The 16,402-nt window shown below is 33.9% G+C and overlaps 1 protein-coding gene across 8 annotated transcripts in view; it reads left to right on the top strand.

The window, feature by feature from the left end:
* Positions 1–16,402, top strand: part of TLL1 (tolloid like 1) — a 262,444-nt gene that overhangs the window by 120,233 nt on the left and 125,809 nt on the right. For all 8 annotated transcript variants that reach the window (XM_060299643.2, XM_060299644.2, XM_060299646.2 and 5 more), the window contains 3 exons: positions 2,926–3,104; positions 7,781–7,886; positions 15,656–15,780. In XM_060299643.2, the coding sequence (XP_060155626.1) occupies positions 2,926–3,104; positions 7,781–7,886; positions 15,656–15,780 (410 nt within the window). The remainder of the gene's footprint in view (positions 1–2,925; positions 3,105–7,780; positions 7,887–15,655; positions 15,781–16,402) is intronic.

Consider the following 16,402-nt stretch of genomic DNA (forward strand, 5'->3'; position numbering starts at 1 on the left):
AAAAGACTCTGAGGCAAGAGTATTTCTGCATGCTCAGGGCACAACAAGGAAACTTCATGGCTCGAGTGGAGTGACAGGGATGATAATAAGAGACAATATCTATATGATAAGATATTTGTGTGTGAAGATTGTGTAAGATCTTATAATTTTTTTTAATAAGTGATTTGATTTTCCTCTGAGCAAAATAGCGAGACTGTGTCAGTCAGCTTAGGCAATTTATGACGTGGTAACAAACAACTCCCAAATCCCAGGAGCTAGAGCAACAAACACTTACTCCTTACTCTTACTATATATCCGCCACTGGTCAGCTGTAGCTCACTCCAGAGTCGTCACTATGGTGTCCAGTCTGATGGAGAAGCCTCTTTTTGGAACCTTGCAGTTGTAGCAGAAAGAATAGAAACAATATGGTCAACCATATTTGCTCTTAAAGATTCTCTCCAGAAATGACACAGTTTTTGCTCACATGACATTGTCCAGAGCAAGTCACACGACTAAACCCAGCAACAGTAGGGTAGGGATGTATAATTATCTCCTAGAGAGGGGTAATGAATACTTTTGAATATTGACACAATATTGTCATTGGAGAATATTGAGTAAAGAAGTGGAGTAATCTGAGTTTACATTTAAAACATATCTTTATGCTGAGAAAAGACTGCTGTGGGGAGGGCATAAAGCTTACAGGCAACTTTCTTTGTGTGTATAGGTTTTGCTCCACCAATCCGAGGCCAAAGTAGGGAATAGTGGGTTTTGGATTACCTTCTTACTCTCTATGGCTTAGTGAGGCTTCTCTAAAATTGGTAAAATATTTTCTTGAGAGGACAGGTAGGGCTTATAATGGCCAAGCTTTAAAAGCAGCACTCAAATTTGAAACAGAAAATCAAAAGCCATGTACAAGAAAATGGCCTCAAACCTGGATGGAATTAGAAAGAAACTCAGACATGTTAAAACCATGTTTTTATAAACTGTGCATATTAAAAATAAACTGTGCATATTAACCTGTCATTCCATACATAATTGTATGTGCATATATTTAGCTATTTAGTCATTTGAGCATCTAGAATTCTTCCATTCCTGGACCTGTAGTATTTCAGAAATCAAACCACCACATTTTTCTTCACAGGGCCATTGTAAAAGCCAGTGTGAAATGTATTTTTGCTTTCCATTATGAAACCCTATCTTATTTATTGGAAATTGTTATAGGTAAAATTATGCTAATAAAAGGTGTTTTAGATTAAAAGAATCAACCACATTGCTTGACTATCTCCTGGATTTTGATTTGCAAAATAGTTTTTTCTCTGAATATAACCAGCAAAAATGATTCAGTGTGGGTAATTTAGTTGCTGTATAATCCTCAGATATTTCACTTTCATCACTATTGCTTTATGGTAGCAAATATTTCAGTTTAAATCTCTCCAAAATTTGCAAATTTTGAGTTTTGCTACACCTAATACTTTACTATTTCAGTATGTAATAAATAACTATGTATGTATAAATTTAAAAGTCATGGTAAAAAAAAAATCTACCTGAGAGCAAAAATACAATTCCCTGATTTTTTTCCCTACCAGTTACCTCACTTTTCTTTCTTTTACTGATTTATTAAACTTAATTAACTCTTATAATAGATTCATAAATAATAAGCTGAATTACTTTTTCTAACTGGCATTTAAAGCCTACAGAAATAATTGGAATGAAAAATGTGCTTACTCTGAAAAGTGAAATTAGTGAAATGCATTTTAAAATTTTGGGCAATTAATTTTGGGCAATTTCCTCTTTTAACTTAATAAATTAGAAAAGATGTTCAGTGTCCGGCACATTATGATTCCCATCTATTCAAGACCAGTTATTTACTGCCCTCTGTTGCTGTCTAGAGGGGTGGCCCTTAGATAAGCTATTTTAATGTAAACCCTAAATTTTGAAGTTTTAAGTGTAATTTTATTTATAACTATGATTGTAGTTACCATATTATTATACCATTTAAAGCTTATTTTAAAGTGTGTCCGTATGTGTCAACCCTTGCATGTGTGTGCACACTCTCTCATGCACACTGACACACATGCATGTATGCCCACACACACAAAATGAATAAATGGAATATCTATATTTTGGGTAGAAAAGCATCACTGAATATGTATAAATCTCAATAAATTGAAGAAAATTTGCAGGAAGATGCTTTGCGTCCTTCACATTCTGAAAGTCCAAGAGATTCTTTCAGAAGGTGAAATGGACTATCACACTAAACATTTGCCTGACCATTTGACACAGTCTCATAATTCTACCAGTTGCTGATTTTCCTTCACCAGTCAACCATTAACCCTAGATGATTCACCTTTTGAAACTAATTTTCCTTGATTGACTTCTCTTAAAAGTTCTCTTCTTTAAAAAAATTCTCCCATGAAGAGGAAAAGTAATTCCTTTTTTAATTAACCAACATTTTTCACAAACTTAATTGTTTTTCTCAAAGAGGAAAAATAAACTTTGTTTTTATTTTTAATACTGAAATAATGGATTATTGTTAGATAACCATATTGACAAAGTGGTTACCTAAATGGGTTTTGAGGATAAAAAATTGTATTAGAAATACATGTGAGTTGACGTCTTGAGTTTAACTATATGTATAATAGCCATTAATCATCATCATAAGTATTTTATTTTCTGATTTATCTTCTGAATACTCCTAAAAATTATTTAAGGCACATCTTCTAATATATGAATTAGTACAAAGGAACTTCAATAGATTATTTGGGGACTTGTACATAAATCTACCAGGATTACTAGAAATTTTTATTAATGAAATATTTATTAATGAAAAACTGTTCTGCCTCTGAATGTGTTGGACTTTACAGTTCATTACAAAAGTTTCACCCTACTGTAATTCACTCAGAATCTCCCTGTCCACCACCATCTGCACTTTCTACTTTATTCCAGATGCTGCTCCTATGTAGGTCGGCGTGGAAATGGACCTCAGGCTATCTCTATTGGCAAGAACTGTGATAAATTTGGAATTGTTGTTCATGAATTGGGCCATGTGATAGGCTTTTGGCATGAACACACACGACCAGATCGAGATAATCATGTAACTATCATAAGAGAAAACATCCAGCCAGGTGAGAGGCTTCAGAATGTGTTGGGTTTAAGGTTGACTAAATATCTTTTAAATGTATTGTACTATTTAACTTCTTAAAAAATGTGAACTGATTTTGTTGATATTGTAGATCAACATTTTGCTTGATTTAAAAATAGCTGCTATGTTGTTAATTTTTTCCTGCAGATCAAATGATCTTATGCATTTTTTAGGCTTGCTTTTTTTCTTAAGATTTAGCTATTTTATATCCAAACTTCGGTGCTTTCCAAGAATGGGTGTAGGCTATTAAAACATAAATTAATATTAATAAATTTTTAAAAAGTATTTTCTATACTTAATTCTATAATTTACGTTGTTGGCTTTTAAAAAGGGTCCAGGGTTTGCCACAAAATGTGCTGCTGCCATACAAATCTATATTATATCAGGGACAATTTCTGGAGAAAATTCCAGGGAGGTGAGTCATTTCCAGGATAGTCCAAATATTTTCTTGAGATTTCCCCTGAACTACACTAAAGACAAATTCTTAAGAATGTTTTCAATAGTTTCAGTAGTTCAATAGTTAATATATAATTAAAATTTAATTTTCTCCAACAGTTGATGTGTGATAATCACCTCATTTAGTTTTTCATTTGTTTTACCTTTCATAATTCATAAAGATAAGTACATTTCAATTGCCAGAAGAAAAATCCTGTTGTTTAGAATTGTCTTAGAAAGTTGTGTGTATTTCAAGCAGAAGCAAAGCAGAAATGTGTCCTTATTTCCTTATTCATGGCCAGTTTTAAGTTACAAACATTTAATTCCTTAGAATTTCCTGTGATTTACAGCATTGCTCTATTTATTTGTTCATAGCATATTTGCTGCCAGTTATTTATCGAGGCACTATTAGATGTTGGAGATACTTCATGAAAATTACAGAGCTTAGTGTATGTATATCCATGTATACAAACGATTGCAAGCGAGTGAGAATAGTGTTATATTGAGAACACAATCCAGTTCAAGCAAGGTGTGACAAAATGTGCCTTGCGAGTCAAGGGAGACGTCACAAAGGAACTGAAATTTAGAAGTAAAGGGGTTCTAAGTGCCCAGAAGAGTGATGGAATTTCTAACTGGAAAAAAATAAAAGCATCATGATCAAAGCTACAATTACAGATAATTGAATCATTTTTATTTTCCCAAATGGCTGCATGGTAAGTTACATGAGAGACTAGTTGGTAATTACCAAGGGAGATTAGATCATAGGGATTTTCTATCTGAAGCTAAGAAATTTAGATTTTATCCTCTAGCTACTGGAGAATAATCAAGGGATTGAAAGCAGAGCAAGTTCAGATTTAAAAAAAGAATTATTTCAGCTGTAGGGACTATTAACTGAGTATGGGGATATGGGGGTGGAGAGGATGAACGTGACATCAGGGAAACCTATTAGAAACTTAAATAAATTGTTTATAAGAGATGACTAAGTCCTCAGTTAGGGTGGTGTAGGCCAAGAAGGAGGAGAGGAATAATCTTTCAAAAATATTTTAAGAGAGACATCATGTGAAAGCAAATCTTCAAGATTTTATTTTTAGGCAACAGGGTGAATGGTGGCACCATCAAATGAACTAAGAAATATGGATAAAGCAACATATTTTTAAGAGGAAGAAAGACAAATAATTTCATTTAGCATATCCTTGAGTTTGAGAAGCCTTTAGATGGTCCAAGTGGAGATATTTAGTAGACAAAGGAAAGGTGAGTCTAGACTTTAAGATATCTAGAGATAGAAATTTGTTAGTGGATTTCACTGTCTAGGAAAATATTGGAGGAAGAAGAAAGTAAGATTGTGGGTAGAATATGGGGAACACCAATATTTAAGCAACATTTTGTAGAATATCTCTCAAAAGATTAAGAAAGTTTGGTCTAAGAAGTAGGAGAAAAATCAATGAATGTGATGTTACAGGGAAGAGATCACTTCAAGAATAAATAAGTAATCTGTAGTGTTGAAAGAGAAGTAAATGACATCTATACTCCCAATATAGAAGACTCTAATGCCTGACCAGCTATCAAGATTCATCTTATACTTTATATCATTGGGAGACAAAGAGAAAATATTTCTGAAAATTACTCCAACTACCAACTAAATGAAAAGTTTTCTATCAACCACAGTTACTAAGTTTCCTCTATTATGTGGACAAAATAACTTATAAAGGAAGTAACTTCCAAGAATGATTCTTGCTCTTAAAAATAGGACTCTGGTTCAACATAAATTTATGTAGCTAAAACAAGCAGAAATGTATAAATAGTATGTAAATGTATAATACTTAACACAGTGCTAAACAATTTATGGCTTTTCATATTTTTGAGTCAATATGACTCATAATGTTGACTCATATTTTGAGTCAACATTCAATCTAATAGAAAACAACAATTTATTGCATGAGATGTCCTGAGTATTTGGAACTCCATGCACATTTTGTCATACCTTGTTTGGATTCAACGATATTCTCAACATATGATTATTCTCACTTTTCTCACTCACTTGCAGTCATTTGTATGTATGGACAGTTGGCCCTCCATATTCATAGGGTTTTGTATCCGTGGATTCAACCAACCTCTGAATCGAAATTTCTTATTCATTGTACTAAACCATTTTATATAAGGGACTTAAACATCCACAGATTTTGGTATCCAAGGGCTTGCTGGAACCAGTCCCCTGCAGATACTGAAGGCTGACCATACTATAGCAAGGTAATTCTAGTATGAAAAATTCATATTGGAGAATAATCTTCAGCAAATTTGTGACTTACTTTGGCTCAGAAATTTTAGATCAAGTGTTATTCTAAGGCAACATCTAATAAGTGTGGACTTCAGCTGCGTTTATATGCAAAATTAGTGACTATGATAGGAGCCAATTTGGTACAAAGATTGGATTACTTTAATCCACTTTAGAACATGCCTTCAAGAAGGAGGTTGTCATTTTTTAAAAAATTGTTTAGGGTGAGTTCCACTGGTGCTCTGTATCTCTGATCCTCTTCTCTTCTGTTATGAAATGTCTGCTTTTCTTTATTTGGACCAAGTATGGCTGTGTTCTTTTTAACTAGCACAAAACACTATGTCACGTACATGGTAACTGCTCAGTTATATACATCAAAATGTATTACTGAAGTTGCTTCATGTTCCACTTTCAGAAATTTTTATGAAACATTTTGCTTTAATTAGAGAGTATACTCACATATTGTGCTTGAAATTTGAAATCTCCAGTGGATTATAGATTAATATTAAAAAATCAGCCCCACAGCTTTATAAAAATCTCACCTTAGAATTGGTTGTACTAAAATATACTTACCATGTTTAATGAAGAAGAGAGTTTTTAGCAGTTACTTCTATCAAAGGTTGAAGATAATGCAGGGTATTTCCCCAGAATAGTTGTAATACAGACAGATAAACCAGAGATTTGTGGAACGTGTATTTTACTATATGGTGTGCTTAGTTCATTGAAAACTATTCATTGTGTGAATTCATTGTAAGGTGGATTGAAACACTTTACTCTGGGACTTGGGTTCTGTAACTTCACGCTGATTGTTTTATCTTTAATGCTCAAGTGAGTATATCAGACTTCCTTATCACATGTAGGAAAGATATTATACTCTGTGGCATCACTCAGTTTTTTTATTGCTTTTTGGGAAATTTTTAATGTAATATTTTTATATTCAGTAGTAATACAGCAGTTGGAATAAAATTAAAATAGTTACATAAGTGTTGTACAATAATAGTTCTTTTTTAAACTCCAGCCTTGAATTTGGAAGCCTAATAACTCAACTTTACACTTTGATGCTTCAAAATGAGCTATAAAAGCAGCCATCTTTGGCTGCTGAAATTGTGAAAAATGAATCACTGAAACCTAAACTCTGGGGAAATACTCTGCCTCTGGAACCATTGATGTAGATCTACACATTTAACACTATGTTATTTTCAAATTTCAAGAAATAATATTACAATACAGATACAAACAGGCAGTTGAGAAATCTATTAACATGAAGATGTCTAGAAGTTAAAAAAGCAGTCGTGAAAAGTAAAAAATGAAAAAGTATGTTCTGAAACATATTCTCTTGACCAAAAAAGCCCTCCAAATAGAGCCTCATTTTCATCAAAGAGAATCTTGTTTCAGTTGCTGTGGTTTTATCTTTAGTGACAAAGTCACATAGCAAACGCCTGCAATGTTCTGTGTACATACAAATACAGTTTTTATATTTTTTCCAGTGTTTCATAGAATCTAACACAAATAGGAAGTTGCTTTTTTTTTTGGTCTTGGCAAATATAGTCATAAGAGAGAGGTGGGAGACTTAATAAGTAAAAATGTAACTTTTTATAATCACAATATTGTTAAAAAAAAAACCCAGTAGTTTTAAAGAAACAAATATTTAGAGACGGTAAAAGAGTATACAAAGAAAACAAATCCAAAGAATGCTTTTGGTAATCTACCTTTTTGCCAAAATTAACTTATTAATTAAATTCAATATTACTCTTTCAGGATGATATTCAAGTGCAAGCATTGGCACTGGATGTACCCTTTTGCGAGTACCTGAGTGTTAGTGTGTAAATACAACGTCGTGAAGATCAGCGATCGGCATTTGGTAGAGAGCAGATAGAGGCAGGAAGGGCTCTTCTGTTCTCTTTTCTGTCTGTTAAGAGGCTTCTGAAGTGCTTTCTGTGCCTAATTCTTAGGTCAAGAGTACAATTTTCTGAAGATGGAGCCTGGAGAAGTGAACTCGCTTGGAGAAAGATATGATTTTGACAGTATCATGCACTATGCCAGGAACACCTTCTCAAGGTTGGAGTCTCAGGTTATACCTTTTGACTTTTAATTCCTTTCCTCTGTGTGGCTCCTCACAAAACTAGGCTTAACATTAGAACTAGAACCACTTTCAAATACCGCTGTCATAAAGTACAAAATATACTTGATTGGTGTTTATAACCAACAACAGGCATTTGAGATTTTAAAAACACATTTTCACATTTCCTATCAAATAAATAGATTCTAAGTAAAAATTAAAATTTTTCGAATTATTTAATATTCTTAAATCTTAAAAAAGTTCAATTAAAATGATTACCAAACCAATCTGCGTGTTAAATTGGCAAAGCACTATTAATGAAAATTAGGCATTTCAAGTCAAATAGCAAGCTCAGTTGTTGAGTTGGAATGTTATACTCTCATGTGACTTGTGTTTTTATTGTGTACTTTCTGTTGCTCAAGTACTAATTTCACTTGAAATATGCTATAGTAAAATAATTCTCAGAGAACATTTTAGGAAGATATTTTACTTCGTATACTTTCCAGTTATTAACCTTAAAATTATTTCATTAGTGACTGAATGCTAATTTTTAAGAGTGTAATAAATTTGGGTTTTGATCTATTTCACTCTAAACAAGATGTCATCAAGGCAATGGTTTCCAGGTAAGGAATCTGAAACTGTTAAAACCGCTGAAGTCATATCTTTTTCCCATTTTATACCCATTTTACAGTCATGTCCATTCCACTCATTCTTTTCTGATCACCATGCCCATTTCACAATTCATTAATGTCTATGTTTAAAGGAAGGGTCAGGAAGAAGACAGTAAATTCAAGTTAATTCCCTGTTTTTAAAAAAAATGTGTGGTAATAAGTAGAGAAGGGTGTAAACAAATTCTTAACACTTGGATAAATATTTAAATTATGCTTCTTTACAACCAAACTTTATTATTAACATAATTCAGTGTTAACTGTATTTTAAAAATCATTTTATTCTGAAGTATATAATCGTTCAAATATAATGACTACCCAAATACTTATTGTTTTTTGAATTGAATTGAAGTTTTAGCAGAAATACATCCATAAACTTGGCCTGAAATTAATCTTAAAGAATTGTAAAGCTTTGTTTTCATGCTTGGAATTGAGTTTTATTTAGAAACATGTGAAAAATGAGGATTGGGGTACCAGTTTAGCCAAAGTGCTTCTCTTATACTGTTGAGTTATATTAGTTAGAAATAAACTGAGTTTAGATTCTTTGGAATAGAGCAGGTACTGGAGAATGGAAAAGGTAATTTATTATTTCTGTCCCTGGTAGACAATGAACCTATACCAAAGTTTGAAACATACATTTTCCCTTATTCTGTACTCCTTTCATGTCTTTAAATTGTTGCTTTTCCATAAACCACGAGGTTCTTGCAATTTATCACCCACTACACCTAACTTTGGAGTTGCATGACAACTAGCCTTGAAATATTATTTTCTCTTATTGTTTCAAAATTTACCTATTCACTTTTCCCAAATAAACTTATATTCCTATAGTGAAAGTAACTGTATCTACCTGTTAGAAGAATTGATCCAATTCACATTATTTTTTTTTCTGAATTTCATGAGAGGAAACATTTCACACAGCTCTCAGCCACCACCTCCAAAGTATTTGATTTTTTTTATTATTGGTGGTAAAGAAACCTCAATATCAAATTTACTGTATTATCTAATTTTAAGTGTACAGTTTAGTAGTATTAAGTACATTCACATTGTTGTGAAACAGATGTCCGGAAACTTTTCATCTTGAAAAACTGAAACCCTATACCCATTAAACAAAAACTCTCCTCTCTCCCCCCACCCCACTGCCAGCCTCTGGACCACCTTTCCACTTTCTGTGTCTATGAATTTGGCTACTTTAGATACCAAGGAGAATCACACAGTATTTGTCTTTTTGTGACTGGTTTATTTCACCTAGCATAAAATTCTTTAGGTTCATCTATGTTGTAGCATGTAACAGAATTTCCTTCCTTTTTAAGGCTGAATAATAGTCCATTGGATGCATATACCACATTTTGTTTATTCATTCATTTGTTGATGGACATCTGAGTTGCTTTCTCCTCTTGGCTACTGTGAATAGTGCTGCCATGAACATGGGTATGCAAATATCTCTTCCAGATCCTGTTTTCCATTCTTTTGGATATATACACAGAAGTAAGTGGGATTGCTGAACTATATGTTTAATTTTTTGAAGAACCTCCATAATTTTTTTCTTAGATGCTGCACTATTTCACAATCCCATCAACAGTGCATAAGTCCAATTTCTCCATATCCTCACAACATGTGTTCTTTTCTGTTTTGTTTTTTAATTTTTTGATAGTAGCCATCCTAATGGGTATGATGTGATGTCTCATTATGGTTTTGATTTGCATTTCTCTGATAATTAGTGATGTTGAGCATATTTTTATATGCTTGGTCATCAATGTCACCAATTACTAGAGAAATGCAAATCAAAACTACAATGAGGTATCACCTCACACCGGTCAGAATGGCCATCGTCAAAAAATCTACAAACAGGGCTTCCCTGGTGGCTCAGTAGTTAAGGATCCGCCTACCAATGCAGGAGACATGGATTCGAGCCCTGGTCCGGGAAGATCCCACATGCCACAGAGCAGCCAAGCCCGTGCACCACAACTACTGAGGCTGCACTCTAGAGCCCATGAGCCACAACTACTGAGCCCGTGTGCCACAACTACTGAAGCCCACACACCTAGAGCCCATGCTCCCAACAAGAGAAGCCACCACAATGAGAAGCCTGTGCACCACAATGAAGAGTAGCCCCCACTCGCAGCAACCAGAGAAAAGCCCACATGCAGCAACGAACACCCAATGCAGCCAGACATAAAATAAATAAAATAAAACAAATAAATTTATTTATTTTTTAAATCTACAAACAATAAATGCTGGAGAGCGTGTGGAGAAATTGGAACCCTCTTGCACTGTTGCTGGGAATGAAAATTGATACAACCACTATGGAGAACAGTATGAGGTTCCTTAAAAAACTAAAAGTAGAACTACCATATGACCCAGCAATCCCACTACTGGGCATATACTCAGAGAAAATCATAATTCAAAAAGGCACATGCACCCCAGTGTTCATTGCAGCACTATTTACAGTAGACAGGACATGGAAGTAACCTAAATGTCCATCAACAGAGGAATGGATAAAGAAGATGTGATACATATATACAATGGAATATTACTCAACCATAAAAAGGAAAGAAATTGGGTCATATGTAGAGATGTTGATGGACCTAGAGACTGTCATACAGAGTGAGGTAAGTCAGAAAGAGAAAAACAAATATTGTATATTAACGCATATACATGGAATCTTAAAAAAATGGTGTAGATGATCTTATTTGCGAAGCAGAAATAGATACACAGATGTAGAGAACAAACATATAGATACCAAGGGAGAAGGAGGAGGGTATGATGAATTGGAAGATGAGGATTGACATATATACACTATTGATACTATGTATAAAGTAGATAACAAATGAGAACCTACTGTGTAGCACAGGGAACTCTACTCAGTGCTCTGCGGTGACCTAAATGGGAAGGAAATCCAAAAAAGAGGGGATGTATGTATATGTATAGTTGATTCACTTTACTGTACAGTAGAAACTAACACAACATTGTAAAGCAACTATACTCCAATAAATATTAGAAAAAAATGAAAAAATCTCCATTCAAATCTTCTGCATATTTTTAAATCAGATTACTCCATTTTTCTATTGTTGAACTGTAGAATTTCTTTGTATATTCTGGTCTCTTATCAGATATATATATCTTACAAATATTTTCTTTCCTTTTCACTTGATTGTTTCCTTTGCTGTGCACAAGATTTTTAATTAAAAGCCTAGTCCCACTTACCTGTTTTTGCTTTTGTTGCCTATGCTTTTGGTGTCATATCCAAGAAATCATTGCCATATTCAATGTCATGAAGCTTTTCCCCTATGTTTTCTCCTAAGAGTTTTATAATTTGGGATCTTATGTTCAGGTCTTTAATCTCCTTTGAGTTATTTTTATATATGGCTTTGATAAGGGTCTAACTTTGTTCTTTTGCACACGGATATCCAGTTTTCCCAACATCATTTGTTGTAAAGATTATATTTTCCCCATTGAGTCAATACCTTTAACACCATTGTTAAAGGTCATTATATACACTAGGGTGTATTTTATTCCTGTTCAATTCCATTGTTCTATAGGTCTGTCTTTATGCCAATATCACACTGTTTTAGTTACTTAAGGTTTGTAATATGTTTTGAAATCTGAAAGCATGAGTCCTTCACCTTTGTTCTTTTTTTTCAAAATATGTTTGGCTATTCAAGGTCCTAAGAGAGTACATATGAATTTTAGAACTGTTATTTTTTTCTATTTCCACAATAAATGCCATTTTGGTTTTGATAGGGATTATGTTGATTGTTTTGAGTAATGTGAACATCTTAACAAATAAAGTCATCTGATCCATAAATATAGAATATTTTTCCATTTGTTTGTGTCTTCTTTAATTTCTTTCAGTGATGTTTTGTAATTTTCAGTGTGTAAGTCTTTTGCTTCCTTGGTTAAATTTATTCCCAAGTATTTTATTCTTTTTGATGCTATTTTAAATGGAATTGTTTTCTTAATTTCCTTTTCAGGTTGTTCACTGTTATTGTATAGAAATGCAACTGATTTTTGAGTGTTGATTTTGTATCCTGCAACTTTGCTGAATTCATTTATCAGTTCTGATAGTTTTTGGGTGGACTCACTAGGATTTTATACATATAAGATTGTGTTATCTGCAAACAGAGATCACTTTACTTCTTTCTTTTCAACATGTATACCTTTTGACTCTTTGTCTTGCCTAATTTCTCTGACTAGGACTTTCAATACTATGTGAATAAAAATGGTGAGAGCAAACATCCTTGCCATCTTCCCGATCTTAGATGAAAAGTTTTCAGTTTTTCATTGAGCTTGATGTTATCTGTAGGTTTTTCATATATGACCTTTTATGTTGAGATAGTTCCCTTCTATTACTAGTTTGTTGAGTGCTTTTATCATGAAAGTGTGTTGAATTTTGTCAAATGCTTTTTCTGCATCAATTAGATGAACATGTGGCTTTTGCCCTTCATGTTGTTAATGTATTTGAAGTTTTATAATTTCTTCTATTCTGAACCCAGATAGTCTATAAAAGTTTTAGTTGTTTTCATCAGTATTTCCCATGAGCAGATATAGGTACTTACTGTGGGAAGAACAGGGCTGCATATAGGGGGCTTTATATGCATAGATAATTTGTAATGTACATGCTTGCAAACTGGAACTGCCCATTTCTAATAAGAGAATTGTAAAATTTTATGAAGTTTTATGAAAAGCACAGTTAATTCACTCTTCTAATGTAGGTAAAACAAATGAAGATTAGTAAGTGACCCCATCTATGTTCTGTCTGAAAGAATGTTCAGGAAGAGCCTACATTGCTTAATGGCCTGGTTGTGGAAGGAGAGAATTGTTAACTTTCTGACCACGAAGAAAGATCAAAAGAATGGGTGACTGACACCCATACAAATGGAAGGCAGATTACCTCCGTAGATTAAATGAGCCAAAATTCATCATTCTATCCCCTGAGTTTGAATATATCTTCTACAAGATGTCCTTGACCTTTTAAAATTGAATCATTTTTTTTTGAAAACTGGAAAAAACAAAATTTTTCAAAAACTATGGGGTTTTTTTTCCAAATAGGAATAGAAAATAATGAATACTCCATTAGTACTGAAGTACTGCAGAAGTTGTAACACTTCACTAATTTGGACTTACCTACTTAATGTATCTGTTGATTTGTGCAGCAAAGTTGAAGAATAACTTTTCTCGGTGCTACCCTATAGCTCAACATCCCCTTCAGTTGCACTGGCCTAGCTGGAGTTGTATTTTATTAAGTGTGTGCAAGCTCTCACTTTTGATGATTAGTTCCCCCTCCCTACCTTCATCTCAGGTAGTATACATATTGAGTTTTGTAGAGACTTAGATTTTGTTTTAAAAGATTTCCAGTATCTATTTGAGTTATCTGGGTTTTATCTAAAGATCACCACTCCTACCTAGAAGCTAGGGAGATAAGTCATAAGTTACTTATAGATCATGTCACACCTCTGTTTACCATCATCCACATATTAAGAGTTTTCCTCAGGTTAAAAGTTAAACTTTGACACTCAAACAAAGCATCCTCCCATCTCAGGGTTGCTGTATTTCTTAAAGTTCTTTCTGTCTGTGACTCTCTACTCCCAGTTAACCACATTTACCTTGCCTTCACTTCCTTGATGTTTGGCTAAAATGTCGACTTCCAAGTGAGCTTTTCTTTGATCACTCTTTTTAAAAGCTATCCCATCAGTGGATAATCAATATCCATCTTCTCTTCCTTATTTTTCTCCAAAGTATCTGTCACTATCTCAGTTAACAATCTTTGTTAAAGTCTTTCTCCCTCCATTAGAATGTGAGAATCTTAAGGGGAGGAATTTTTGTTTCTTTTATTTACTGCTATAAATCCAGGTCTATAGGTCTATAACAATGCTCAGTAAATTTTTTTTTTTTTTTTTTTTTTGGCCACGCCACACGGCATGCAGGATCTTAGTTCCCTGACCAAGGATCAAACCCCTACCCCCTGCAGTAGAAGCGTGGAGTCCTAACCACTAGACCACCAGGGAATTCCCAGTAAATATTTCTTAAAGGAAGAAAAAGTAGAGCTAAAATATTGTTCTTGTAACCTGCAGTTTAAATACAATTTTTCATTTAAAATTTTTGTAAAGAAGCTGTGATTCATCCCGGTTTCAAAGTTTGTTTGTTTGTTTAATAATTATATTTCTTAATTTAAAATACTTTTATAAAAAGTGTCTCTTTTTATACAATATTTCCTCACCATTTAGAATAGTCTCTCAATCCATTTAACTTTTAAGCTCAGTTACTTTCTTTAGAGCTACAAATGTTAATATTCCTTGCAAAATTAGACTGTATCTTTAGTTTACTATATTCACAATTTTTAGTCATGCACAGCAAGTTTGTATCACAACCTTGGGTGTGAAAAAGCTCAGTATCTGTAGCTTAGCATTATTAGTGCATTGCTTAGTTGTTTTTTTTTTTTTTTTTTTGCTTATAAATTTTACCATGAAGTTTTTACACATATAGTGTATAGTATATGTGTGTGTTTGTATTTATGTGTGTGTGACAAAATTATTTTGCTTTAAACTTACTAAAATTTGACACTCTTTGTTTTTCCTTGTTCTTGTAACATATACTGTGATAATTTGACTTCAAAAAATACTTAGGTTAAATTAGTAGTTTAATTTAAAAATATTAACATACTTGTTTTGTTTGACTTTTACAAGTTTAGTAATCTAAAAAATATTTATTATAAGCTGTTCTTAAGAAAATAGATCTCTATGAGGAAGAATTGTTTGACAACTTGGTAATTTAAGTGTTTTTAGATCTTGAGCTACCAAAACAAGAACCATAGTGTACTTGATAGGGACTATATAGAATTTTAGATTTTAAAAAACAAATTATATACATTTTTAAGGAAAAAGTGAATGCCATCACTGACTTTATATTAGCCATACACATTTAACACACAATTTTCTTCTACTTTGATGAAAGTGTTTTGAAGGTCTGACACACTCTTTAAATCTTAACACTGATATATTTCTCCTTTGATTGGTTTGAGTTTGAAAAAAAAACATATTTGTAAGGAATATATGTGTTTTAATGTGGTGACTTATGTGTGACTTGCTTCTGACTTTTTTCAGGGGGATGTTTCTGGATACCATTCTCCCCTCACGTGATGATAATGGCATACGTCCAGCAATTGGTCAGCGAACCCGTTTAAGCAAAGGAGATATTGCACAGGCAAGAAAGCTGTACAGATGTCCAGGTATTGCACCACCCAAACTCAGAAGCATAATTGTGTCTGATAGTGCTCTTACAGATGAATAAGCCACAATTTTTTTTTTTTTTTTTCGGTACGCGGGCCTCTCACTGTTGTGGCCTCTCCCGTTGCGGAGCACAGGCTCTGGATGCGCAGGCTCAGCGGCCATTGCTCACGGGCCCAGACTCTGTGGCACGTGGGATCTTCCCGGACCGGGACACGAACCCGTGTCCCCTGCATCGGCAGGCGGACTGTCAACCACTTAAAGGAAGGTCTTAATAACAATGTACCAAGAAAACACTAATGCCTTACTGGTCCAAGAAAGAAAAGATTCTGCTTCCAAACTGGAAATACTTATTACTCTATGCACCTGCTATATACTCAAAATTCTTGAAATAGCTTATATCAAAGATACATGCTTGGGCTTCCCTGGTGGCACAGTGGTTGAGAGTCTGCCTGCCGATGCAGGGGACAAGGGTTCGTGTCCTGTTCCGGGAGAATCCCCCATGCCGCGGAGCGGCTGGTCACGTGAGCCATGGCCACTGGGCCTGCAAGTCCAGAGTCTGTGCTCTGCAACGGGAGAGGCCACAGCAGTGAGAGGCCCATGTACGACACACACACAAACAAT

The sequence above is a fragment of the Globicephala melas genome, chromosome 5, assembly GCF_963455315.2.
Source record: "Globicephala melas chromosome 5, mGloMel1.2, whole genome shotgun sequence".
Classification (NCBI taxonomy): Eukaryota; Metazoa; Chordata; class Mammalia; order Artiodactyla; family Delphinidae; genus Globicephala; species Globicephala melas.